Source organism: Pezoporus occidentalis, unplaced genomic scaffold (genome assembly GCF_034315485.1).
Source record: "Pezoporus occidentalis ecotype Australia unplaced genomic scaffold, CSIRO_AGI_Poc_V1 ctg77, whole genome shotgun sequence".
Taxonomy (NCBI): Eukaryota; Metazoa; Chordata; class Aves; order Psittaciformes; family Psittacidae; genus Pezoporus; species Pezoporus occidentalis.
The window spans coordinates 1,778,546-1,806,185 of NW_026916126.1; the positions used below are offsets into that span (position 1 = coordinate 1,778,546).

The following is a 27,640-nucleotide window of genomic DNA, read 5'->3' on the forward strand; positions in this document are numbered from 1 at the left end:
AGAAGTATGGTAAAGTATCTTAGCAACAGTAGCAACGGGGTAGATTTACTGTACTGTAAAAGAATTAAAACAAAATGTATATAGCTGCTGACTGTTATAAATACATCCCTACCACTCTGAGGGGGTGTTCAATTATATTCCTGATTACTTTTCACATTTCCTTTCTCAAAGGGGCGGGGGCATTTCTCCAGTTTTCAGCTCACCCATGAAGAGCCCTAAGCATTTTAAATCCCCTTCAGCTTCAGCTCTGGCTAGTCAGGCCTTACAGTATAAACTGTCACTATCCCAGCTACATTAGCAAAAGCCATTACTGTCGCACTCTAGAGATAACCTCTGCGTGAGCTACTCCTGCAGGTGTTCAGCTGCCATCAGCCTAGAGCAGCATTTTCCAGCTCTGTCTACAGCAGGTGAGACTAGGCATACCAGGACTGCAATACTTCACATTCCTACTTGTCAGGCAAATAGAAGGCTTCCTGCAGTGGGGAAAGTTCACATAATTTCACCTTTTACACAGATCTGTAGTTTCCTGCGAGTAAAATAACCTGATCTCAAGCTTCATCTATGCACTCTACCAAATTTCCTAGTCAAACCAAGCCCTTTGCAGGCTTCCCACCTTTGGCACCAAGAGGTTAAGAGCACTACAGCACTTTCCTCCTTCTGCAGGGAGCTCTGAAGTAGCAAGGACAGGGCCTGCATCCCCCTCCTGCTGTGGGTGCAAGGGAGTGTGCTCAAGCACTGAACTGATCTAAGGCAATAGCTACAAAGTGAGAGCGAGGGCTTTAGATTTGAAGTAACAGAGAGACAGAGTACTGAAAATATCAGTGGGAAATATGAAAACAACTTTTCTTTCAGCAGGGGCAGGTGGGCTCCTGTATTCCTTTTAAGGATTATCCTCTGCAAGCAACTCTGGCAATGGCCGTGAATAACACACTCACCTGAGTATCCTTCCAGCAAACTGTTCAGCCTTCCTGGGAATAAACACTACAACTGCGCACCTTCTGGTGAAAGTTCATTTAATACCTGTGAAACACTTGAAAATCTTGTGGAAGATTATTCCCTCTCAAGGAAGAAAGGGAGCCCTTCCCATTTACTATGGCAGGGGAGGGATCTCAGTCCACACAGTTTAGAGCAGATTTACACACAAGGACAGAGCAGGTGGCTGCCTAGGACAGCAAATTGGTTAGGAAATGCTGAAAGTACACATGACTTAGGCTAGATATTTTTCAACTTCATCTACCACAGAGTGGCACAAAAGTGACTCTGCTTAGATTTACCCAGCTTTGTTTTTCAAGGCTTTTGGACTATCTGCTCCATCCAATGATCTGACACTGTCATTACTCCAGAGGTGTGGAAACTAATTCATCCTAAGTGTTCCCGTATTTCGAAAGGCTGCACTTGACTGCTGTTATTAATTCTGTGCATGATGAAGACACTTAAAGCCTCGCAGGCTTTCTCACATGCGGACGCCTTTCATGCCTCGCTCTTACTAGTACAGCAGATGAATTTCCACACACACACGCACACGCCCGCTCCTCACACCAAACGCCACCGCTGTGAATCGCGGCTGCCATCAATCACCCGCGCTGCAGGCACACGCTGACACGGACACCCGTGGGAGAGGCGCACTCGCGTCCCCGAGCGGCCCCGCACCCCTTCTCTTCTTCCTCTTCTTTTCTTCCTCCTCCCCCTCCCCTCTTTACCCCTCCGCCCAGCCACAGACTCCGCTCCACCGGGGTCCTGAGGCGGGTGCCTGCGCGAACCCCTAAGCCGGCCCCCGCGGTGGTGAGGGTCGAGGAGCCGCAGCCACACCGAGAGGGGACCGTAATCCCGGCCGTCTCCCGCAGCGGGGATCCCCTCTCTTCCGCTCCGCCGCTCTCCCTTTAAGGCTTTCGGAAACTTTTCTCCCCATCGCGCCGCCACGCTCCTGGGCTACGGGCTAGGCTAAACCGAACCGGGAAGTTTCTCCATAGGTGCCGGTCAGGAGCGACTTTCCCGCACGGTCCCCGGGCAGTCGGTAGAACCGCGAGGAGGAGCTCGGTTCGGGAGGAGGGGGAGATGAAGCCGGGGCGTGGGTAAGCCGCTCCCTCCTTCTTTCTCCTCCGCCTCCTCCCCCCTCCGCCCCGGCTGCTCCAGTCTAGCAGCCAGGCGGCCGCTGCCTCCGGCCGAAGCCGCTGCAATTGGGAAGCGCCCCCGGCCCCCGCGCTGCTGCCGGGATGGGGACGCCGCTGGCGGCTCCCTGCCTCCTCCTTCTCCTGGCCGGCACAGCGGGGCTCTGCCGCGCTTTTTTCTCCCTCCCGCTCCGCGTGTCCCGTCCGGCCGCCCCCAGCGGGTCGCTACCCGCCCCGGTGGTGTTGCGCCCGGCAAGCAGCAGCCGGCAGCCGGAGGCCCCCGGTGGCGCGGACGGCTTGGCCTTGGCTTCGGATCCTGGGGGCACCCTTAACCTTTTAGCTATGGTGGAGAATCTTCAGGGGGACTCCGGCCGCGGCTACTACCTGGAGATGCTGATCGGGACCCCACCGCAGGCGGTAGGAGCGGGCCGGGAGCTGTGTTTTTTTTTGGGGGGGGGAGGGGGGGACACAACTAGAAGGGGAGGCAAACTTGTACTCGGTAGGCGGGAGTCCGGCGCCCCCCTCGGCCCAAACTCAACTTTCTTCCTTTGCTCAATGCTGGCGCCTCCCTTCCCCTCCCTACCCCAAAAGACGGTGCTCGTGCCCGGCTGCGGCGGCAACGAATTTCCTTTGGGCCGGGCGGGAGGCTCGTCTCCAGGTGCCCCCCGGTGCGATGGCCGGTGACTGCTGGGGAAATTCTGCGGGGCTGGTGCCCGGTTTCAGGCTGTGTGTGTCTGATAGCGGTTTGGTTCGAAGCGAGCTGTTCTGTCAGTCGAAATGGCTGTGGTTTGGAGTCAGAGGGTGCTTTTCTCATTCTTTCATTTTTTAAGCTGCGTTTCATTGTGATCGGGTGCTCTGAAAGATCCTCCCGGCAGAATCACTCGAAATCTTTCTGCTAAACCAAGTGATGGGCAGGCAAAACCAACCCCTTCTTTCGGGAATTCATGTGTTACTGATTAACTACACAAAGAATGCGTGTGTTTAGAATAATTGTTTTCAAATAGACCGTGTTTCCTTCAATCTCCCCCGTATGCTTTCGCCAGCATTGCTGAAGTTTTTTTGCAGCGTAGTTGCTCTTTCATCTGTGTCATGAGATCGCAGGGGGAGCGGTGCTGGGCTGCTGGTGGGGATGACTAGTCAGCTGAGTGGGGATTAATTTCTTGAAAGCCCTCAGGGCTTTCCTTCAGAACTTCATGTTTGCTTTGGGAGTTTAGGTCCTTACGTTCCCAGTGTGCACAAAAAAGAAAAAAACAACAAACCCTTGTTCTTCTTTGGCTCCTCTACATAATAAAAAGTCATTGAATGCCAAAAAGCCTAGCCAGCAAAGTGTTCAGCCGTTGTCACATTTCTGGACTTCCGTGAGCAATCTTTTTTACACCTTGACGTCACATCGTCACCGTAATTGAAATACATGATGGTAAGATCAATACATGTATTAAGAAAGTGTAGCATTATTTTATGATCAATAAAAGGAGTTTAAAAAGTGAAAGCTAACTGGGACTGATGTATCAAGGTGTGGCCCGATAGCCACAGAGGCCGTGAAATAATTTTTCTTCCGTGTTGTGTGCTGCATATTTGAGTAGCTCCATTAGCCTGGCATTGTGTGTGTTTCATTACTCCAGGGAGTGTGTTGGTTTCTGCCAGAATCAAGGTACCGGGTTTGATAGGACTAATAATCCAATTCAGGATGTCTTAAATGAAAAAATAATTTCAGGTAGAAAAAGTGACTGTCAAGCCTATCATCTCCTTATATGTCATGGGGGATTCTGAAATTGGAAGAAATGAAGAAGGAAAAATATGATAGGCTTTTAATAATGTGACTAGAGGTCTAAGAGGGAGAAATGTGCTGCCCTCAGTGCACCTGGAGACTTCACTTACACTTAACAGCTAGTATTACTTGTATTGCATGTGATGTAAGGTTTCAGATAAACGCCTTGGTGATTTTTTTTTCCATCTGAAAAAAAGAAAATCTGAATCTGGTTGCAAAGCTTTTACTATTTTGAACTAGTTCTGAGATCTTGCAAAGTTAATTATTTAAAAGACCGCCACTGGTGTTTAGCGCATGTGAAGTTTTATTCACGAGTAGGCCCACCAAGGTTGTAAGCAAGGTTATAAATGCACTTGTGTTTCCAAAATCAGATCTTGGCATATAGTGACTCAGTAGAGTGCAGTTAAAATTTATTCTCTACTTCTGATGGAGATGAATTTGTTATCTCACTCCCTGCCTGAAACTGGAAGACTGGAAGACAAGATCACAAACGTACTTGTTGTTTTTCTGCTTCACAATGAATAGTATAAAGCTGCAAAGCCACTACAGGCTAGTGCTACTTGCATCCTTCACAGCGCTGGTACTAAAAGCAAGTATCTTGATACTGCCAAGCATTGGAATAGTCTTAAGCTCCTTGGGCAAGTAGTTGCTGGAGTCAAAGTGAGCCATGATCAGGTAGAAAAAGAAAGATGTCTCATATTGATTTAAATCTCCTCCCAACCTGGCTTTCCCTTATGTTAGAAGCTTCAGTGTAAAGTCATGCTTGGGCACCTTCCTTTGCTCTTGCACCCCTCCAGCATGGGACTTTCCTCCAGATGAGCACCCTTCCTTACCCAGGCCTCTCTCAAGACTGCCGAAACTGTACAGGGGTTAATGCTGCCCTGACATTTTGCCAAAGAGGAAGAAGGATGAAGCAATGATGAAGAGCTGCAGAGCAGCACGGCTTCACTTCTGCGGAGCAGAAAGGTGGACAGCAGAGCTGCTGCTCCAGATGGTGTCACAGAGAGGGGATAGTTAAACGCAAACAAGGCTGTAGTGGACAAAGACCAAATAGCAGGTTATGAGAAGAGGCACAAGACTTAATGTCATAGTAGCAGTAGTGCTGGTGCCTGTGACTTTGAAAGTGTGCGTGTTAAGCGTTGAAAGCTACTGGGCTAGTAGTGTTTGTGAAAGACTTCAGCTTTACTGCTCAATTGCAATTTTAGATATTTTTTTTTTTTGTTTAATTTCTGTTCTTGGAAGGAAGCTACTACAAAAAAAAATTGTTTTTCAGGTCATTTGAGGCAGACTATTTGGCTTACGTTCCAGTTCTGATTTGTCATATAGCAGATAAATACAGCACAGAACTGAGTTTCACAATGGCAGTTCTGAAACACTTGTTCTGACAATATAAAAATAGAGCAGCTGTGTGAAGTCAAATTTATTTTATTTTCAAAAGAGGAACCCTAAATGCAGTCAATCCAGTTTTGCAAAGTGTTTGCAGCCAAAGTATTTCCGATCCTTTCCAGTCTTACAATACAGTGTCCTTCCTAATCGTATCAGATCTCCAGACTAGCTACCAGGTAGGTGTCAACTGTCATTAACCCCATTAATCCTCATTCATTCACATACAGACCTACTTAAGAAATGTGTGAAAGGTGAAAAAGAAGGTCTATTGTATTGAAGAGTGTGATAGATTGGTCTCTTATTTCATGGATGTATTATTGTGTCCTACTTCTGACAGATTATGTGCTTTACACGTAGGTGCACTTCTCCAAGTCCAGATTTAACTCAGAGATGGCAAGAGCCCAATATGAATTGTGTGCACTGTTCTTACTTCTTATTTCTTTAAATAATCTAATGGAATTCCCTTGCTCTATATTTTATTATTTTGTCTGTGCTGAGATTATAAGCACTGTGAGGAATTCAGTCAAAGATCATTTGGGGTTATTTCACTATTATCACTGCAGCTCTCTTCATATTAATTTTGTTTCTTGAATGAGCTTTTGACCAACAGAATAGTCAGACTCTCAAAGCACCCCATGTTCTTCACAGTTTTCTTGAAGTCCATCTGGAGTGCATTAAATGTTTGCAAAGGAAGTACTCTTGTCTCATCTTGCCTCTTGTGCTAGTTATCATTGCATGAGGTAGCGGTAGTCCTGCCAGTCCCACTGTATTTCCAAATTCTGTTTTTATTGAGACCAGGTACATGTTATTATTGCAACTTCATTGCGAAGAGAGTCTGGGCATGTGCCTTCTGAGAGCTCAGAGTCATGTAGCTGTGGTGTGATTGAAACCACGATAGGATCTGATTTGTGCTCTGAATGCCATGGCTCCTTTTTGAAATTTCAGTGTCAATTTTTCATTCTATGCATGAAGAGGTATTGTCTGTTGTTTTTCCTAATGGCAGTTTGTTCTGTGCAGGGGGTGAATAAAAACCTGGCCTGTAAACTTGCTCTGAGTTTTAAGGTCAACGTTTTAAGGTCTAATGGTTTTCACTGTGAAACACAGACTCCAGTTCCCATGTAATTGATTGGAGGGGATATTTGCTTCAATTTCTTCTGGCTATTAAATAAAAGAAGGATAAAGAAGGATATATATTAAACACCTCAAGTGTGTCATGTGCTCTTATAATTTACAGCTTGGTATTTTGAAGGTGATGAACACACATATTAGTGAGTTCTGAACATGCAGCCATTCTTCCTTAACTGTTGATAACTCTTATTTCCTAAGTGTTGGAAGGAATGAAGACTATGAGGAAAGATTCAACTGCTCTTGTAATTTCATCGCTTCACTACTCTTGTTATATTAAGTGATAAGGGCCCAATTTCTGGAGCAGTGCTATTCCCTAAGAAGCTAAGCTCTGCTTTCTTAATTTAGCCGAAAGGGGGGTTACTGTCTTTCTAGATACAGAAGTTTTGAAAATGTGGTCCTTCCAGGTTCAAGTACCAGAAGGCAACCTCCAGCTCAGCTCTCTCTCCCTTTCGTTCTTTTTTTCCTTTTTCTTTTTTTTTTTTTTTTAATAATTACGTGGGTCTTTTGTGTTTATTTCTGAGCTCTTTATGAAAGTTGAAAGGGAGGCCTGAGAAGCAAAGACAAATGCTTTGGCATATTGAAGTGTTTTGAGGTGGCAGTGTCAAGATCCCTCCAGGTCTCTCTCATGGAAATACTATTGAAATGCAAAATGCAAAATATTGCTGTCGTTACATGATGAGTTGGGTAGGTCTTGGGGGTTGTTGTTGTTGGATGCATGCAAAAAAAAAGGACAAGGTGAAACTGACCTTAATATTAGTGCTGAACTTATTACTAGTAAATTAGTAGTGACTAATACAGTACTGTGGTGTTGTGGAGAGTAGTGTTTTTTGAGCAAAGATAAAGCAAACAAACATACCAGGTTTGTGTTGACAGAAAGATCCTTGCCTTTACAAATCAGCATTCTGGCACCTCCTTCCATACAAAAGTAGCCCTTGCAAAAGGAACTGAATGGAGGTAATGGAGCCTGTACTACGAAAATAATCTAAAGCGTGACTATTAATTGCAATGTAGCTCCCCTGAGTATAGCACAGTTATTGCTTTGTAGCAAGGCTTTGCCTTGCTGTGTTTGTAAGTGCAATGCAGTGTCCTGCTTTATCTGCGCAGGGTGACACTGAATGGAAGAGGCTTATCATGGTTGTTCCTCAGGATGTGCTTCTGTCCCAGGGTCAGGCAGATTAGAGCCCCACTAACTGCTCCTTTAAAAGTTAGTTCTCTCCTTCAGAGAAACAGTGAAAGCTTTATAATCCAGGGTCATTGACTGTAGCAATTGTGCATTTGGATTCTGGTGGGTTGGGGCAAAAGGTCCGTGGTGGGGAATAGGAGTGGTGGCAATAGGTATCAGGTTCACGCTTTTCTCCACTCCTTGCATTTCACTCCCTATGAAGGCAAAAATATCAGTTAAATTTGGAAAGAGGGGAAGTAGAAGGTGAGCAAATAACTATTTTGCCTGTTAATAAGTAAATTAATTGGGATTTGGAATAGAAATGAGGTGGAAATGAACAAACGGACAAAAGAAAGGCCATGTGGAATTCCTGGATGCTTGGATGCTTGGGATTATGAAGGACTGTTTTTCTTTTTTTTTCTATTTTGTGATGGTGGTTTTGTTTCCCCTCCTCTAACCACAGGGCTTCGAGCTCTAGGGATAGTGTCTGGCAAAACAGATTTAAAAACTACTGTGCCTTGCAGGGGTCTTTATTGCCATAAAGAGCGCTTGAAACTTCAAGTCTGTGAGGACATGTTAGCTATTACGTTGCCTCCACATTTTATCAGCTGTGAAAATTTCTCACTTATTGTAGGTGAAGTGAATCTGACCTGAAATGTTATCTGGTCATTGTCAAGTATAGCCACATTAGGTAAAAAAGAAGCTGATAGAATGTTGTATCCTTGCCTGTGTGCATCTCCAGTATGAATCAGACATGTTTCTCCCTTTTCTTACTGGTTCTAAAATACAGATTTAATCATAATTTGTGTAAATAAATGAAGGAACTTGTTGCTCCTATTTTTGCCCAGAATAAGACAGATCTTCAAAGTAAGGGAGGCAGCACTCAGCTGCCTCAGAAAAAGGAAGTGTTTTTTCCTGCCATTGATGGGACTATCATACATCTTGCTGCTTTTCAGCCTGGTTTTGCTCTGGAGATCTGAATTCATGAAGCAAATGTAGTACATTTTCTGCAGATACCAGACTGCTGTTATAATAAAAAGTTTTATATTTCAATTTTTATCCGTTAGTTCAGTGTCCCTCAAGGCACTTGAAATAGTCCAGGACTAAAATAGATTTTATTCGCAACTTTCTGCACATCAACTCCCTTAGTTTTAAAATAACGTTAGCTCCGTCTTCTCTTCTCTGCATATGCCTACATAGCAGCTACCCATGTGACTGGATTGAAGCGTTAAAGAACTGAGCTAGTAGAAACTAGCTTAACTCTGCTTGGTAACAGTCTGCTTGTGACAATGGGAACCTCCGCATGAGCAATCTCCTGTGCTTTTATGGGTGGTTCCGCAACACGGAGCAAGCTCCATTACTGCTGGCAGCACCTAAAGCATGTCTGCATCAACTGCGCAGTTTGGTTTTGCTACAGCAGCGGCTGCGTGCTGTGCACAGCAAAGGCTGCAGCAGCCCAGAAACGGCCAAGAGCCTTGCTGAGGAGCTTGGTAAACTTTCTCCCCTTGGGATGGAAGTTTGGCTGCTGAACTTGCTACTGCCCATGTGCTCGCCTTTTTGACAGTCTTCCTCCAGGCATGTCTATCCTATGGGCTTTTAGCCACATACACCTGAGAGCAGTCGCTTAGCAAAGTCAGCTCTTGTGGCCTCAGAAAACCTTGGGCCAGAGTGAGTGTTTGCTCCCTCTTTTTCCACAGGTTGATAAAATAATACCTTTTTTTCCCCTCTTCTCCTTCCTCCCTCAAGAGTTCTTCTCTCCATCTTCCTTTTGCCTGTCCTTCCTTCTGCTCTTGCTGTCTTTTTATGTCTAAGAGTATTTTTCTGGGAGGACACCAGATGACAGAAGTTCTAGACCTTTGTTTGTTTTGCCTTTTTTTTTTTTTTGTGAGAGTCCTCAGATAGATGAAATCTGTGGGGTATGGTGGAGAGGGAATTTCAGGAAAATAGGCTAGATGGGGGAAAAACCACCAACTTCTTCAAGTGAAAAGCACAATTCATTGAATACAATTTATGTGTCATAACTAAAAGGCTCTTCTGAAGGGAATCTGTTAAGACAGTAATTGCACTCTACAATCGTTTTTTTTCCCCTCACCACTGCTTACTAATAATTAAGAATTGTGAAAAATAAATTACTTGTAGATTTTGTCCCCTTTGCTCAGCTTGTGAGCACTAAAATTAGTTGATTTTATTTAGCTTTATGGCTGGTTTATTTTTGTACCTACTTACTAGCAAAAACTGCTGTAGCTAGACTACATGTATTTATGGAAAATGCTTGTCTCAAAGTTGTTGCTACTCTGGTTTTATTTAAAAAGAGGAAAGGTATTAATGCTGCAGTAACACTTAGTAAGCTTCTCCTACATAGAGACACACATGAATCCATTCCTAGGGATCTAAAGCTGCTTGATAGCACTACTTTTTCCCACTGGCATTTTTGTTTTAAAGAACAGATGACAACTCAAGAACTGAGAGTCACCTCTCTACTTGAGCGGGAGCATAAGCCTTCTCGCATTAAAAGCTAGCTCCTGCCGTTTGACAGGGAACAAGTAATTGGATCCTTTTGGCAGCTATTTTTATTTGTGTGCCTGCCTGCAACAGTGGTCCATGCAAGAGCACCTTGGAGCCCGCCACTGTGCTGCGGCTTGTGTTTAGGCTCATGTCAAGGCCAAAGTTTCTTATTTTGCTGCCATAGGAAGCATTATACCAGAGAAGATCAGCCATTTGGGGCTTCTGCAGAAACAAAAGGCTTACCTGCTAAGCCACTATATGGAAGGTCAGCTCCTGTGTGTCCACCGTTGAAAAGGTCATGGTAGTATTAAGGAAAACAAAATACATCAGGCCAGCAGGAGGTGTATTTTGAAGATTGCCTTTGGCAGCAATAGTTTTTTCTCATAGAAAATAATATACTAGGGTGTCTATTTCAACTGCAGGCTTCAGATTTATTTTGGAAATTGCAACTTCGAAATCTTTTGGGAGGTTTTTTTTCTTTCACTTTTTTTCTACGTAATTGGAAACTTTACTTTTGAAATTCCATTGTGATACTTGTTGATACAGAAACCTTGACTGTTGGTGTTTGCAGGATAAGAAATCGATAGTTGTAGCTTTTTTTCAAGAGCATACCATACCAATTTGGAAGGTCTTCAGGGCAATATTACCATACTGCATAAGCATGGTATGAAAAGACCTATACTTTCATTTGCTATGCTGTGTGGTAGATGTCTGCTATGGGTATGAGTGAAATGTGAGGCATGTCAGAAAATGATTCATCAGTCCCACCGGTACATTTCTATGACTAGAAAGATTTTTATTTAATTCATTCATTTTTCTTCTTGGTGGCTCTCTGGTTGCAAATAACACAGAAGAGTCCAAAGGTGGTCACACTTTCCAAAAGTCAGATAAGTGTTGTAGCAAGATAGCATCTCATACAGTCACAGTGCTTCAGCTTATCTGTCACAGGATAATCTTCTCATTACACCACGTGTGCAAAGTCCTTCAGGGAATACCACAAACTTTTTGCAAGATTTAAAGCACCAGATTTTTTCATTTAAACTGCTGAGATAAATAATGTATGTGAGGGGAGAAAGAGTTCAGAAAATTTCTCAACAGCTGTAGTTATGAATATTGGCGTGTGTTACATGTTCCAGATGAAGCTAACTTTCATCTGCACTCTGGTGAGCCTTTGGGTTGACCTTTTTCTTGGCAAGTGACCAAGCACTAGTGATAACACCTGTACATTTTTGTTCAGGTTTGAAAACTGTCTCCACGGCAGGTGTGTACGACAGCATTTGCTGTTGGTAACAGACGAAATTCCACAATTCAGTGGCCTGAGCACCATGAGCTCCAGTGTGTAAGTAGCAATGTGTTGCCTTCCTTGTAGCAGACCTGGGCTGCTGTAGAACACGAGTTACCATTATCACACAACGGATTGTAACTGCTGGCCAAAGTAGAAGATAGCTTAGTCCTGTGTACTGGTTGACATGCGGAGCAGTGGGAAGTAGGAGATTGTCTTCTGTGTGTTGTTGCAGTGTGTACTAGCAGACTTAGTGTCAACCTGAGAGCAAGACAAAGACTTTTAACTTCGTGCCCTACAAACTCAACCTGGTACCTGGAAATGAAGCTGCGTTCCTGCATGCCTCTGTGTTCTCCTGTGTAATAAAGATTTTTATAGTGGAACTTGGTTAACAGCTGTAATGATATATGAACCACAGGCAAAGCTAGTTCATTTCCCAGAGCTGCTGCCTTTACAGCATTAGCCAGGGTAAAGAGTAAAGTGTGCATGTTTGAGAAGGAGAGAGAGAAATAAAGAAGTCCAATAACAGGGGGGGAGGAATGTTGCTGCTTAAATAAAAAAAGAATTTTTAAAAAAAATCATATCTTACTTTACTTCAGAATAAAATCTGCCTTTTAAATTGCCCTGCCAAGTTTTTAAGTAAAAATGTTAGAATAAATACAAATAAAAATGATTGCTCTTATTTTTAATAAATCAAACACATTATTGTGACATAGCTTAACAGCTTTTGCTTACTCTCTCCACCACACAGTCTTCCCGGTATTATGGAGTGAAAAGCTGCTTTCTCTTTGTGTCTTTGAACTCATCTGTATAATTCTAAGAAACACCCATGATGACAATCAAATTCTGCTCCTTGGTAATATCCTAAATAGGTCAGGTGGAATGGGGATCAAAAGCCTTCCGTCTGTTGTATTCCCTTTATTAATTATCTGGGAAATAAAAACACTGGAGTTGCATCAACTTGTTTATGCTGAGACCTAGGACCACCTTCCTGTGGTTACTTAAGACAGCACAGACCAGCGGGCAGCTGCCTGACCATATGCCTTTTCCGAGAGATGTGGCACAGCTATTCTAGCAGGGAATACAATCAGAATAACCAAAGGCCAGTCCTTGTGCCTGTCATAGCTGGACTTTTTTGCAGTCCAGAAAGCCAACCTTATTCTGGGCTGCATCAAAAGAAGCGTGGCCAGCAGGTCGAAGGAGGTGATCCTGCCCCTTTATTCTGCTCTCATGAGACCCCATGTGCAATGCTGTGCCCAGCTCTGGGGCACTCAACACAAGAGGGATATGGACCTGTTGGACCAAGTCCGGAGGAGGGCCATGAAGATGATCAGAGGGCTGGAGCACCTCTCCTATGAAGACAGGCTCAGAGAGCTGGGCTCATTCAGCCTGGAGAAGAGAAGGCTCAGGGCTTATCACGATCTTCCAGTAACTAAAGGGGGCCTACAAGAATTCTGGAGAGAGACTTTTTACAAGGATATGTAGTGACAGGACAAGGGGAAATGGTTTTAAACTGAGAGAGCATAAATTTAGATTAGATGTTAAGAAAAGAATTCTTTACTAAGATGTTGGTGAGGCACTGGCACAGAACAGTTGTGACTGCTTCATCCCTGGAAACGTTCAAGGCCAGGTTGGATGGGGCTTTGGACAATCTGGTCTAGTGAAAGGAGGGTTGGAATTAGATGATCCTTAAGGTCCCTTCCAACCCAAACTGTTCTGTGTCGGTTGGCTTTCATGTTTTGGGAAGGTTGGTCTTTCACTATTGCAGTGTATAGACAAAGAAAACACGAGAAAAATGATGCTTATCCACTTTGGTTTTGTTACAGTGTTTTAGGGAAATTACTAGAAAATATCATGCAAGCGTTCAGTGGTGCTCTTGAAGAAAATCACTAAAAACCATAAGCAAGCCATTCCTGAAGGCAGATAGAAAGTGCAGCTAGGAGGATAATGAGTGGCCCCCCCTGTGTGGGTATGGCAGTGCTGTTCAGAACAGCCTGTTCTGGGGAGGACAGATAGACCTGATGTGTCAGGAGTGTCCTGCCTTCACCTCTTCTTTGTGCAGCTCTCCAGGTTTTGAAAAAACCTTTGCTAACAAACACCCGTCTCCAAAACTAACATCTTGACAGAGGAGGGAAAAAAGCCTGAAAAGAATCATGTCGCTGCAAGAGCGCGTTGACAGGGGGAGGAGAGGGAAGAGATCAGACCCGGCATGCAGCCTTCTCAAAACTCTGATTTTTCTCACTGCCATCCTGCAAACTTCTTTTTTTACTACCTGTCTCTGAAATGCAGCCTTTTTCAAAGTTAATCACTGCCTTCAAACGGTGCTTAAATATTGCAGGAGCAGCTTTAGCGCTTGGTTTCACATCTCCAGTGCAATTTGAAATCAGGGTCTTAAATTTAAATTTGAGATTGAAGTTCAGATCTTTGGTGTGAGGGAGACCTTTTAATGGAGGTAGAAATATAGAGAGACTGAATCTCTCCTGAGAAGTTTCTGCCCGCTACTGAAGGGCAAAGTTACTGTGGTGTCTTTGACAAAAGGGACAAAAAAAAATGTCATGAGCCTATAGATATATTAGGAAGAGCATTAGGAATGGACTTCATAAGCTGGATTGAAGTTTGAAACATAGCTGTTGATTAATTCTGGTATTTCCTAATGGCACAGGGAACAACGGCAGTGACTTACAGTGCAGGAGCTTCTACAGCAGGAGAAAGGTTTAAAGATTAGTAAGTTCAGGTCTTCCTGAATTTCCTTAGTATAGCTTGGTTCTGTGCAAATGTGTATAAAACCCAAATAAATAACGTTTCTGTCTTACAGCTGCTACAGTTGGAGGGCTGCTGCTTTAGTTTCAAAACAAACCTTTACTTTTTTCTTATAATGTAGGGCTTCTAAAGCTAGGTAGAGAAGAACTGAAAAGGCCTTTTCTTTTTCAGACAGCAGTTTCTCTGAGTCTAATGAACAATAGAGGTAAAGAAAGGGTGACCTGACAAAATAAATTGGAAGCTAATTTTGGAGAGCAAAAGCCTCAGAAGATTGAAATTCTGAACTGTATGCAGTTTCTATCTGTAATCATTCACTGGATATAATGCATTAACATGGGCTTACTGATTTTATTTCCTTAAAAAAAAAAAAAAAAACAAAAAAAACACAACTAAACAAAACAAAGCAAAAAGCCCTCCTTGGATATCGCATTCTGAAAGGCAGTGTATTAGCAGAAGTCCCTTTCTCCTTTTCATTTCCCTAAAAGAGAAAACAACTCTAAAATAGATTGACATAAGACTATTTTTGTAGAAGTATCATGGCCTAAGTAGTGCTGGTAAACATAATAGATGTAGCAGACATTTAGCCTAAAACACTTGAGGTGGATGGTTTGTTGTTTTTCAGTGGGATGGTTGTCCTTTTTTACAGAGAAAGTTTAGCTTCAGGTCAAGTGAAATAATTTAACAGTGGTTTTCTTCAGGAATGAAGCTAGACAGGCTGTGGTTAAGTGCAAGGGTACAAGTGTATAGAGGTTTGCTTGAGGGAGCTCTCTGGGGACAGCTAAACCCTTTTGACTTGGCCAGTGATGTCTGTGCCCCTGTACTGTGAAATACACTTGAGCAGCCCTTCACCCACCTTGGCCATTTTCGTGTTTTCTATGGAGCTAGAAGCTATCCCTTCCCTTAGGTCCTGCTACAGCACCCATAGCACTGTGGACTAGTAGTCATCAGATGTGTGTGGCCATTGCTCCAAAGAGTTTAAAATCCTGCTGAGCAGTGCCCAGCAGATCTGCTCTGTGGTGACTATGCTTGGTGACTTAAGAGTGAGAGAGAGGTTTAGGTTGAGACAACGACTATGAAATCAGCGATGGCATTTATGAGTGTTTCTCCAAGAATCAGGCTGGTGGTAGAGGTGGAATTCAGGCATTTCTTCAGTTTCTTTATAGCTGTTGAGTTAGTAAATAAATAGCCAAAATACTTTTGGCTACCATGTTCTCTGGGGACAAAGGGGTGATCTCTGGATGAGATGCATACTAATTTAGATGTGGCACAATGCTTAGACATAGCCTGTCTCTAAACTAAGGCTGCGTGGGCACTGATTCCTCATGAGTCTTGCAGTTAGACATGAGAGTTAGTCCCAGTGGCATTCAGCTTAGTCTCACTGTCTCATCAGTGCTGTACTGTAATTATCAGAAAATTGATGAATTTAATTCCTATACACCTACTAACAGGTGAAAACTTGTTTTTAGATTTAACAAGAGCTCTGTGTGTACTTAAGTGCAAATAACTGATGTCTTGCATTCATTCTTGAATTTCATGGTGTGTTTGTGGGTTTTTTTTCAATCTTCCATTTATTGAGGCACACATTAATCGTTCAATTCAAGAACGTGTTCAGTATAAATACAGAAAATGTATAGATTTTCCTCACTCAAATTTGTGAACATTTGGGTGCCTTACTGCTCTGAGTAAGAACTAAGAGTGTACTTGATGTTAACATGCAGTGCTGGCTACGCTGAGAAAGGCTGGTGAAGATACCAGCTGGCTCATATACAAGCCCTTTTTTTTCTGAAATATGTGGCTCCCAGGGGGTCTCTGTGACAACCAAACATCTGTTTATCAGTTTTCCTCAGTTGTCTCAAGCCAGTTCAAGGCTTTCAATGGTTATTTACAGGTGAGATTTTTATAGACTTCTACATCATTGTTGTTACTGTGCTTGTTCTAGTCCAGATTTTCCTTAAAGCCCAATCCCTTGAGCAAGGCATGGCTTCAGCTGTGAACTAGAGGGTTGCTTCACCCACTTAGTTTTTTGTCAGCTATAGGGTCTGATATGGGATAGGGACTTGTGTCAGGGAAAAAGAAAAAAAAAGGGGGGGAAAAAAGGTTAATCTTTTCTAAAAGGCAATGAGACAAAATTGCTACAATTCACACAGTTCTGAGATAAGCAAGTAATAGCTCATGTTCAACAGCAAAACATGTTCATATAGCATGAATAGGATGGATGTGTTGTATGATAAATTTAGACACAGCAAATAAATTTCAGCCTGAAAAATAAGATACCACATGAGACGGCATGTGCAGAAAGAATGCTAATGTTTAAGGAACCAAAGGCATTGGCAGAAAGGAAAGCACAGAAATGAAGAATAGGTATTTTGGTTTGTTACCAGGATTGATTGGGTGACTATTTTTTTTGTCTTTAAGCCATTATAGCCTTCCCTTATTGTCAAAATGATAATATATATAAAGCACTTCCTGTAATATTTCTCTTCAAAATGACTATTCATCAGTCCCAGAGTCAGATGCTCATATTTCAACTCACAATTTAGTTTAGCAAGTTTATCCTTCAGAGCAATCAGTCACTTCAGCATTTGTATTTTAATACAAGTCTCAACTACAGAAGCACGCAGAGCTCTTAAGCACAGATAGATTGGCTAATCCAGATAGTGCTTTGTAATCTTCTGGCAAAGAAAGAGATTATTGCTTTTCAGAGAGAGAACAAAAAAACAGTATTCTTCCCAGTCTAATAGTGCAGATCATTAAAAGATTGAGGGCAAAAGACTCTCAGTCTTCTGCTGGGCCCACTGCAGGTGTGAGAGTGTCCAGGGGTAGCCGAGTGGTTTAGGTGGCTGGGAGAGAGAGTGAATATAAAGGTAGGATAGATATGGGGTCAAATCCCAGGTCCTGACACCAGTTGGGAATGTGCTGAGGGGAACGACAGCGAATGCCAAACGTGCTCTGGTGGGCTTGATCTGCTACTGCCCTGAAGAGCCTCCATTCGCCACTTGTTCTGTTTACTCCATAGCCAACACACCACGGTTTCTGTGACAAACTTCAGCTGTTGCGAAAGCAGGAATTATCTTTGATAGACTTGACCTTCTGGTTTGGCCAAGTTTTTGTGCTGCCATAAATCACATTCCTCTGTGTCCCCAGTCTGATGTTGCAGTGAAACGTGGGCACCACCTGCTAAACAAACAGCATTAACAAGTCATTAATCTCTTCCATTTTTCTTTCTCACACCACCTCTCTTATCTTGGTTAAACCCTTCTTATGACTACAGGAGGATGTTTTTGGAGGTAGTAGCAGATAGGTATGTTTTCTCTGGCGAGGTGACCTCCCTCGGAGCACCACAGGAAATACTTCTCCTCAGTGTAACATGTGGGCCCCTTCCTCCTCAAAGATGAAGTATGATACCATCCAAGCTGCAGAGAATCATTTGGCTCTGGGTGGGGTGTTTCTCCACCTTCATGGCCATGCAGTTTTCAGCCAAAAAGCTGAGTTGTTTTCTGGATTGCTCTACTTGGCACGGCTGAGGCCACACCTGTGTCCAGCTCTGGGCTCCCCAGTCCAAGAGAGACACGGATATGCTGGAAAGTGCAGTGAAGGGACAAGAAGACATTTAAGGGATTGGAGCATCTCTCCTATGAGGAAAGGCTGAGAGAGTTGGGACTGATCAGCCTGGAAAACAGAAGTTTTGGGGGGATATCTCATTTGTGTACATAAATACCTGAGGGGAGGGTGCTAAGAGAACAGAGCCAAGCTCTTTTCACAGGTACCCAGTGGCAGAACCAGAGGCAATGGGAATAAGCTGAAACACAGGAGGTGCCCTCTAAACATAAGGAAAACCACTTTTTTCCTGTGAGGGTGACCAAGCACTGGCACATGTTGCCCAAGGAGGTTGTGGAGTCTCTATCCTTGGAGATGCTCACGAGCTGTCTGGGCATGGTCCTGGGCACGCTGGCTCTGGGTGGCCCTGTTTGAGTAGGGGATTTGACCAGATGACCTCCAGAGGTCCCCTCCAACCTCAACCATTCTGTGAAGTACTGCAAAGCAATGAGGACTTGGCTGCTCCAGTCCAGGGACTGCTTAAGAGCAGTGAAATACAGGAGAGTCCTGTCACTGTCCCAGTGTTCAGGGGCAGTGTACCAGACTTTTTTTTTACCCTTTTTTGTCTTACCTGTTCAGCAAATTATGTTATTCTGCAAGCAGAAATGTGGTGTTGTGGGAGCTTTTTCACTTTATGTCTAAGTTTGCAGGCCTCTACATCTAGAAGCACTCCCAAAGATTCCTCTAATTCATCTTTTAATTCAGTTTTATTTCTGTATCTTAAGAGAAACAGATGAATAATCTATATTAAAGCATAGACTTCTGAATCTGTTAATTACAAATTAGCCTGTAAATGCTAATTCCAAGTAACACAGGAAAAAAGGTGTACAGTAGGTCTATGCTTAAAAAGCCACTGTATATTGTAATATCACTAATTTGTAGAAACAAATTGCTGAAACAACCTGACTGACAATCTGTGCCAATAATAACACATAATAACTGTGGGCAAACACAGTGTATACTTGCTAGTATGTTTTCTTTTTCATGTGATGGTTGTAAGCAATTCTTGCCAGATGGGCTGATAATGTAATTAGGAATTGTTGTGTTAAATGAGGCAGTATTTAAATTGGCAACTAATTTTCCTATCTATTAACCATCTTGAAAAAGAAGAGCTGTTACCTAAATGATTTCTAGCAGCTAATCCCTAACATGAAATGTAGCACTTCTTTGCACCCTTTTTAAACACTGCCTAGCAAATTATTTTCTGTAGGGCTTATTATGTGTCTGACAAAATAGGAAAGAGAGGGAGTTAAGAGATGTTACAGGTTCAGGGGTTGTTAGATGGGGTGGACTTCCACTAAGTCAGTATATCATGATACATGGTAACAGCTCATGAGCCAGTAATGGGATGCTTCCTATTTATAGTCTCCACATGTGGACAGGACAAATATTTTTACTATGTGATAGTTCACTGTGTGGCATACTCCAGCAAGCAGAGTAGGACTATAAACCCTATTTTAAGTCTGTGAATGGGAGAAATCATGAAAGCACAGCAGGACATGATTTTGAATGGCATATGAATGCTACTAGTGCACAATGGTCACTTTCTTTACTGGGGACAGGAGAGGAGGGAAAAGAGAGGGGTGCCCTTGGGTGGAGTTAAAATCCCAGAGAAGGCATGATTGCTTGTAGTTTTCATCATGAATTCTTACAGAGCTAGCTTCTTCGGTCTACTGGCTTGTGCAGTAGAAGCTATCAATTGCTTATCATTAAGATTTTGACTGAACCCCAGAGTAAACATAAGGCTGAGTGAGATTGATTATTATATTATGTCTCTATCTGTGAAAACCTTATTCCTCCCCCCATGCTTCAGCTGAAGCAGGGCTGAAGACCCAAATACTTTTTTGCAGTCTGATTTTTTTTCTGTCCAGTGGTGAAACTTTATTTCTTGACCTAAGAGGACCAGACCTGTTAACTCGAAAAAAAAACTACACTGGATTTTTTTTTTTTCCATGGGCCAGTTTTTTAAAGGGGATGAAGATTATCATTAGCTCAGTGTGGGAATCACATCAACAGCAACAGTGTGACAGGGTTGCATGGAAGCCCTAGGATTCCAGACCTGGAAAAGGCTCTGCATGCCTTCTCATGCAGACAGGTACTTCAAACAAATGCATTATGCACTTGTAGCCATGAGTTTTGTTTTGTACATTTTTCTGAAAGTTACCAAAACCTCACAATCAAGCTAAAACAAGTAACGGACAGGAAGTCTGAGTAGGGCATAGATCAGGACAGAGGCCAGGCTGTCCCTACATGGAGGATGCTAGCAACCTCTATTTGATAGAAATGGGATGATTGCTATATTTAATCACTTTTCCTTGAAAATGTGAAGGGAGTTACTTTCTGAATGCCTGGTGGGGTAACTGCAAATTGCTGTTTACCAGGCAGTTAAATGAAGCATAGATAGTGCTGAGTGTTGATGACATCATGTTGATGTCACTTACTGTAACAGGTAGAGCAGGTGCCTGAACTACAGACAGACAAAGTTGTGCTGAACGAAAGAAAGATGACAGATCAATAGGGGTTTTTTTGTTTTTTTTTTTTTTTCCTGGTAGCAAAATATAACAATATTCGGCCATGGAAAGCTTAGAAATATTAAAGATACCATGGTAAGTTAAATTATTGAGTCAGGATAGCATACATTAAGTGCTATTTGATGTTGGCACTAAATCAAGGACTGGAAAGTTTGAGTGATTCTTGAAGTATTGGCAATGTGTTTGGCTACCAGTTGAAATAAATCATTGCAACTGGGGTTTTTTTCAGTGTGTCTACCCCTTTGGAGTAGAAAAAATATAAAATGCATGGCCTAAGAAGGCTTCTGCTTTCAGTGTTGGTGACTTTCAGTAAATAGGTGTGGATTTATTTCTTTTTATAAGCACAGCCTAATGGCATATAGATAGTGTCAGATTTCCTCTTTAAGTTTGTCATGGCAGAAGCGGATGTTACAATCTTGCTTATTCTATAGCAAGGGATCTTTATTAACCTCTTATTAACAATAACAACACTGTTACCATATAGGAAATGCATCCAGCAAAATAATCTCCAGGTATGATACTAGGTGCAGATTTTATGTCCCATGGCTGTGATAAAGGTGATGTTCAGGGGGGAAAAAATGGCCTTTTGTGTTTGCTATCTGCTTTCTGCTGTATAGGTCGGAAATTGAACTTGGAAACCACAATAAAAAAAAACCCTAAAGCCTTCTTTCTATCTCTCCAAAAGCAAAAGGAAAGTAGTTTTTCACTGTTTTTAATGCTGGGCACATGATCAGTCAGCAGTCTTTGGGCAGTTTTTTCCTTCATAGCCTCATTCAGCGGTGTCTCTCAGACCTCAGCTTTCGCAAAATCTGGCTTCATCTGATGATCACTGGCAAAACAGGGTGAGCACTAAATAACCAGCTCTCAGTGACAGGAAGTGATTCATTTGTAATAAGCCCATGCCTGTAATAAACACAAAGAATGTTCTCTGCCTGCCTGCAAAGCTCTGATTTCACCATCTCTGGGCCTTCACGAGAAGGCAGCTGGAGAGGATGCTACCACCGCTGTTGGCTCTGCCTTAGCATCAGGGTCTTCTGTTCCTGTGGTAGAAAGGTAGAGACACAGAGAGGTATGACCACACTCTGCAGCTGTCATGGCGCATAGCTCAGTAAATCAAGTTGAGGTGCCACTGATTTCGGTTTTCAATAGTAAGTTGGGTGGTGAAATTCAGCATCTGGGGAGCAAGCATGCAGTGTATTTGGCTTCATCTTTTGGGAGAGGGCAGTGCTGACCTCTGGAGATGGGGCAGGATGGGAAGCCCTAGACTATAGCACCTTTGGTTGCTACCTTGTGACTCACCAGAGCTGGCCTTAAATTCTCCCAATAGCACTATTAAACCTCCAGCAGGCAGTATGGAACAAAGTAGGCTCCAACGGTGACAGCATGAAAGTGATTCTTAGTGACATGTGAAGGCACTAAAGAAAATAGCCAGGAGAGAAAGAGAACTCAGTAAGTTATACCCACCCCAAAATGAGCTGCTAATCACTGGTGCTATTGTGAGGATTACAATAAATCAGTGTCTGCCCTGGCTGCCTGCATCTCATTATGCAAACATGCAGATAGAGAATGTCAGCCTCAATAGCAATCTGTCATGTGAATGCTGCTGTGTCCGAGTGGGCTGGCACTCTCATGGTTAGCCAGCTTTGTGTTTTCTTTTCTTTTTTTTTCTTTTTTTTCTTTTTTTTCTGTGGGGGAAATCTATTTTCTTTTGGAAATGTCGATTTGCTTCATACTGTGGGTAGTAAAATTGCCCTTTTCTTCACTTATTTGTGAATTCTGTGATGATACCATTGTATTTAAGGTGTGGGGGTAAAATATCTTTAATGTATGTCATATTTAGTGACTGGGGGGTTGCTTGGGGTTTGGTTTTGGTTTTTGTTTGTGAGTTTTTTCCAAGTCCTCCCCCGTGTATGGTGTCATGCATATTACTGAAGCTAAGGCAACACCTACATGTATTTATGCAGCTGATGTATAGTGCCCATTACTCAAGCCTCAGAAAGGCTAATTAATTTAAGCCCTGCAGCACCCCTCTGAGGCAACTTTTGTTGGTCCTGATAGATGCACACATCGTAGCTGCTCTTTGTTATTTATTTTTAATACGATTTCTATCCCAGAGGGGAGGGGAAATGAATAGTTCTTATTTCATTAGGTAGTTGAAAAAATGTTAGGCTTTTGATATCATCAAAATAAAGTATGTAGCAAACTTTGGATTTTACTGTAAGCCATGCCTCGGAGGTTCTTATTTTCTTTTAAAGCCTCAGATCCTGGAGCCAGGTGAACCTGTAGTTGTCCTGTTGTCTTTAAACATCCATGTCTACCTCACATGGTTGCAAAATAAATTTTAATGTATTGTCTCAGCTTAATGTAAAATCTGGGATGCAGTGAAGCACTTGACTAAGGTTGTGAGTTTGTTTCTGTTTAGTCTTTAAATCTTTGCATGGTTAGAACTGGGAATACCTATGACAGTGTGCATGCAGTTCAGAAGAGAGTGCCACAGATTACTTACTAGTTGTTTTTCTGTTCATACTTTTAATTCAAGAGCTTCTCATACTGTATTAACTAGGTAAAACAAGAGTAACCATCTTCTTCCTCTCCCTCCATGAGCAAACCAAGTGTTTTTTAACACTGACTCATACCCTTTTTTTGTTTATGCTTGGTCTTAAACTTATTAAAAAGAATTCAGCCTATCTTCTCCAAATGCTTGATCATCCTTTGTCCTTTCTGAGCTCAGCTCAACTTCCTTTGTCAAAACTAAATTAATTTCCCTTATCATTCTCTCTTACCCTTCCCATATCCATTTTCAGTGCTAGATCCCTAGCTAACTCACATCTTAAGGATTGATGAAGACTAACGAAGTGGTTTGTTTGAGGTGGCTTTAAACCCCAGGCAACCCAGTCCTCATGCCTTACTCCTTACAAGAATATTCTTAAATCCTGGGGAACAGGTGTCCCTTACTGCCTAGGGCATAATTTCACAATCGTTTTAAGCCAGTCTGAGACCATACTGCCACCAAAGGAGGCAGTCACCCTTTCTGGTATCTCAGTATCTGTTCCTACCATCTCTTCTCAAGTAGCTGATAGAGCAGATTGCCTTTTTTTTTTTTTTTGGTAGCTGTAGATGAGGAACCAGATTTGATTGCTTCACAGCTCCATGGGCACAAATGTTCATGCCAAGAAGCCCTGGGAAGCATCCAGCCAAGAAAAGGGAAAAAGTGTAACCACTGCTTTTGGTATCAGTATAGACTCTGATTGACATAAATTATCATTTAGTGACACTACATTTAATGTAGTTCAGGGTCTCACTGAAAGAAGTGATCCTGCATCCGACCACTCGCTCCTGTGCTGTTACCTTCTGCTGTCACGCAGCTGTGGAGAACCATCCTGGTTACCTGAGCCAAATGGGGAAAGGAGGTATCTTGTTTTGTCTGTGTGGTTTTGCTAGGCCATTTTTTGGCCTAAGTTGTCATCCCACTTAACCAAACAAGTGGCCTGCTCTAAGACTGAAAACACTTTCAATCAATGCTTTTCACAGCATTTATAAATCTGCCATCCTCCTATTTACAGGCAGTGAAGGCTGTAGTGGGTTGCTGCTGCTGAGGATGAAGTGGGCATCGTTCCCATGCTTTGTGTCTCTGCTTATTTCTGCTCAGACTAGCATTCTGCCCCTACCTTGAAACCTCATAAACTCTAAGGCAAACAGTGCTTGAAACAGTACTCAATTCAGCCTGTGTCCCAGAAGAGCCAGATTGCTAAGACACATGGGTTGGGCCAAAAAGAAATTGGAGATGGCTGTGAATTTATCTGCTGTGCAAATATGGGCTTAGTGAGTTATTCCTCTTCTAGGAACAAGACTATTTTAAAGCATTTGAGCATGATCAGCTTTTTGAAGGGGCTGCAGCAGCCTATCTTTCCTAAAAACGACACTTTGTATTTATTTTCAGAGCAACTTTCGTCATAATTTTAAAGCTAAAGGTAGTTTAGATAAAAACTCTAATGATTTTGTTTGGTTGGTTTTTTGTTTGTTTAGTTGAATATGAAAACCACCTTATCTTCTGTTTTGGCAGTTAAATATTCTGGTTGACACTGGGAGCAGTAATTTTGCTGTAGCAGGCGTACCTGATCCTGATGTCACCTCCTACTTCAATACCGAGCTGTAAGTACCTGTTCTGCATGCAATGAGGGGTTAGGATGTCTCTTAGATCCTGGCTCCTCCATGTGATGCCGCAGTTTTGGGGGCTCCTGTGACATCCCGTGAGAGTGGGATGTCTGTAGCCTGAATGGGAAGATTGGCCTTGCCTGATGCAGAGTCAGGCCCCCCGTGAACAGACCCACTGATAACCACACAACTGAGCTCTGAGTGCAGAGCTGATTAGAGCTGGAGAAAAAGGAAGAAGATAACAGGGTAAAAATAGTTTGCAAAAATCATATCAATTTCAGCAAATTTCTTATCCAAATAGTCTTGGGAGGAATTGAAAGTTTAAATATACTTTCTCTTTGTTTAAAAAACCCCAAAAATTAAAACACAGTAATTGTATCTGTCAGTTGACATTTCATCCAAGACCAAGATTAGTCAAAACTGGTAACTTACAAGATACAACTTGGTGGTTTTGGTGCTTGTTATGCACTGAATTTGCTGTGTTTAGCATGAGCTGACATTAGTCACAGCCATGCACAGCTTTGTCTGAATCACTCTCCCTTCTTTCTTCCTTCCTTTCTGCCCTTCTTTAGTTTCAATTATTTCAGGTAAACTTCTGCAAAACACAGTTTCTATCTTTAGCTGAAGCATACAGATGATAAAAATACTTTTGAGAACTGAGAGGCTGGAAAGTATCACCATTCTCCTTACCTCTTTGTGTATTTTAACATAAGGTTTTGCACTTTTTTCTTTCCCAATGAGATACACTAGTAATGGAGGGAAAGTCAGTATTTCTGTGCTGCTTCCTAGAATAGCATTACTTGCTGCCACATACTCTGGTGTTAATGGAGATATTTCACATTTCACTCTGATATGACACAGCACTGGAAAGTACAGAATTTTTACTAGAAAGCAGTTTCTGCACTACTGCAGAGTTCTACATGCCAGCTATCGCCTTTCATAGGTAGTGGCTAGAGGAAACTTAATTGCAAGGCATTAAACCCACAAGCATTCATTCTCCCTTTTCTCTTAAATGCTGTTATTTTGTCTGGGAGGGCCAGGCCTCTCTCAAAAGAACTGTAAACTGTTAGAAACAGCGACAACAGCAGAGGTTATGTGTTGGGAAAGGTTGTGAAATTGCTTGAAGGTTGCAGTCTCTTATCAAGTGTTCTCAGTGTACACTGTGTTTTGAGAACTTTACTATAAAGTTAATATTGCAACCTTGAAATTTAGGCCCTGAAGAGTTAAAGGGTGCTTTGTAAAATGATTCAAACTCAAGTCATTACAGTTCAAAGCAATTGCAATAGCAATTTCTGGTTTGGTTTGGGTTGGGTTGATGAAGTACTGCAGTGTGCTCAGAATAAAGTGCAGCCATTAACATGTTTGAACCTGGCTACTCCATGCTTCTCCCATTTTAAATACTTTAAATAGATTCAAATAAATGTCATCTGGGAAGGGTCCTGCCCCCCCAGAAATCAGATGTTTCAAAAATGTTGTTTGCAGGAAACCTCTGTAGGGTAGCTAGTACAAATCCCAAATGAGGCAGATCAGGTCAGCCACAGCAGAGTACAGCCACGTCCTGTAAATATTTAAGGGTGAAGAATCTGTGATCTTTCTGGGCAGAGCACTTCAGTGTTGTGCCACGCTGTCCTTTGGAGGAAGTATTTCCTGTTACCCAATCTGAACCTCACAATGTAAGTCATGTGTTGCCCCTCGTGCTATTGTCTGGCACTGCAGAGAAAGGTTTGGCTATGTCATTTTGGTAACTGCCTTTGAAGCTGCTGTAAACTGCTAAGAGAAGAGAGTTACCAGGCAGGACATGGAGAAGGGAGTAGTGTCACTACAGCATCGTAAACTAGGAGGCCTTTTTCTTTGCCTCTGGCTAAGATACCCTCTATTCTGCTGGAGGAGTTGAATTTCTTATTTTTTTATTACAGCCAAAACGTGTCGTTTGGAATTTTTTGTCCTGAGTGTTTGTTTTAAAACACTTGTCCCGTGAATTAGAACAAGTCTTTAGGTTTGACCTCTAAAGGAGTTTCCTTTTTTTATGTCAGTGAGGTGGAAAACTATGTGCTGATTACAATCCAGACGATGGAGTAGGAAGTGGTTTTGCGGAACAGAATGTAATCTACTGACACAAGGATTATGTGATATCCCTTCTCACATTAGGAATTTTGCTCTTTGAAGGAAGTAATAAGGCCTTCTCATCAATATAGCATTTGTGTGCTTTACAAATGAGATGAGTATCCTCATACCCATTTCTAAGGTGGGAAAGCTGAGGCACAGAAGCTGAGGAAGCGACTTGTCCTGCCTTTCCACCTGAAAGTTCAGCAGCCGTGTTAGAAAAGAAACCCAGTGGTTCTGTGTCCTGGTCCACAGCTCAATCCACCATGCTGTTACAATTTACAGAAGAAGAGCTATGTGTTGCTGCTGTTGCTAGTCATGCAGTGTCTGTATTTGGAGATTCTCTTTGCTTTGTTCTCCCAGCTCTCAATTTTCTCTCTTATTTCAGGTGTTTCCTCTTCTGTTGCACAGCCAGACACTTTTCTACATGAAGAACCCTGTATTTCCCCTTCTTTTTCTGCCCCTTCCCCCCTTTTTTCATGTCACTAATTATTCAGACTTCATTTTGATTTATCAAATCTACAGCCAGTAGCACAGTGGTGTTCTGAAGGCCCTGCCTGAGCAGAGATGTACCTTCATCTAAGTGTCAGACAAATGCAGATTTACACAGACAAGTAAAACAGCATTAGATGACCACATACAGGTAGAATCATAGAATCATAAGGGTTGGAAAGGACCTTAAGATCATCTAGTTCCAACCCCCCTGCCGTGGGCAGGGACACCTCACGCTAAATCATATCACCCAAGGCCTCGTCCAACCTGGCCTTGAACACTGCCAGGGATGGAGCATTCACAACCTCCCTGGGCAACCCATTCCAGTGCCTCACCACCCTAACAGGAAAGAATTTCCTTCTTATATCCAATGTAAACTTCCCCTGTTTAAGTTTTAACCCATTACCCCTTGTCCTATCACTACAGTCTCTAATGAAGAGTCCCTCTCCAGCATCCCTATAGGCCCCCTTCAGATACTGGAAGGCTGCTAGGAGGTCTCCACCTTCTCTTCTCCAGTCTGAACAGCCCCAACTTCCTCAGCCTGGTAGTAACAGTATCTCTGGAATTTGTGCTTTCTGAAATGTGATCAGTGGGGCCTATTATTTCATGTATTTCTGGTGTCTTGGATGTTACAAACGACTGAGCCCTGAAGACCCTTGAAGG

General features: G+C 42.6%; 1 protein-coding gene across 2 annotated transcripts in view; it reads left to right on the forward strand.

Annotated features, from left to right (window-relative positions):
* The first annotated feature begins 2,117 nt into the window (after positions 1–2,117).
* BACE2 (beta-secretase 2) overlaps positions 2,118–27,640 on the forward strand; it is a 44,901-nt gene continuing 19,378 nt past the window's right edge. Inside the window, exons 1-2 of one of the 2 annotated variants that reach the window (XM_062602542.1) lie at positions 2,118–2,525; positions 24,291–24,379. In XM_062602542.1, coding sequence (XP_062458526.1) covers positions 2,214–2,525; positions 24,291–24,379 — 401 coding nt within the window. In that variant the 5' untranslated portion in view covers positions 2,118–2,213. The remainder of the gene's footprint in view (positions 2,526–24,290; positions 24,380–27,640) is intronic. The other variant, XM_062602540.1, reaches the window with a different exon arrangement.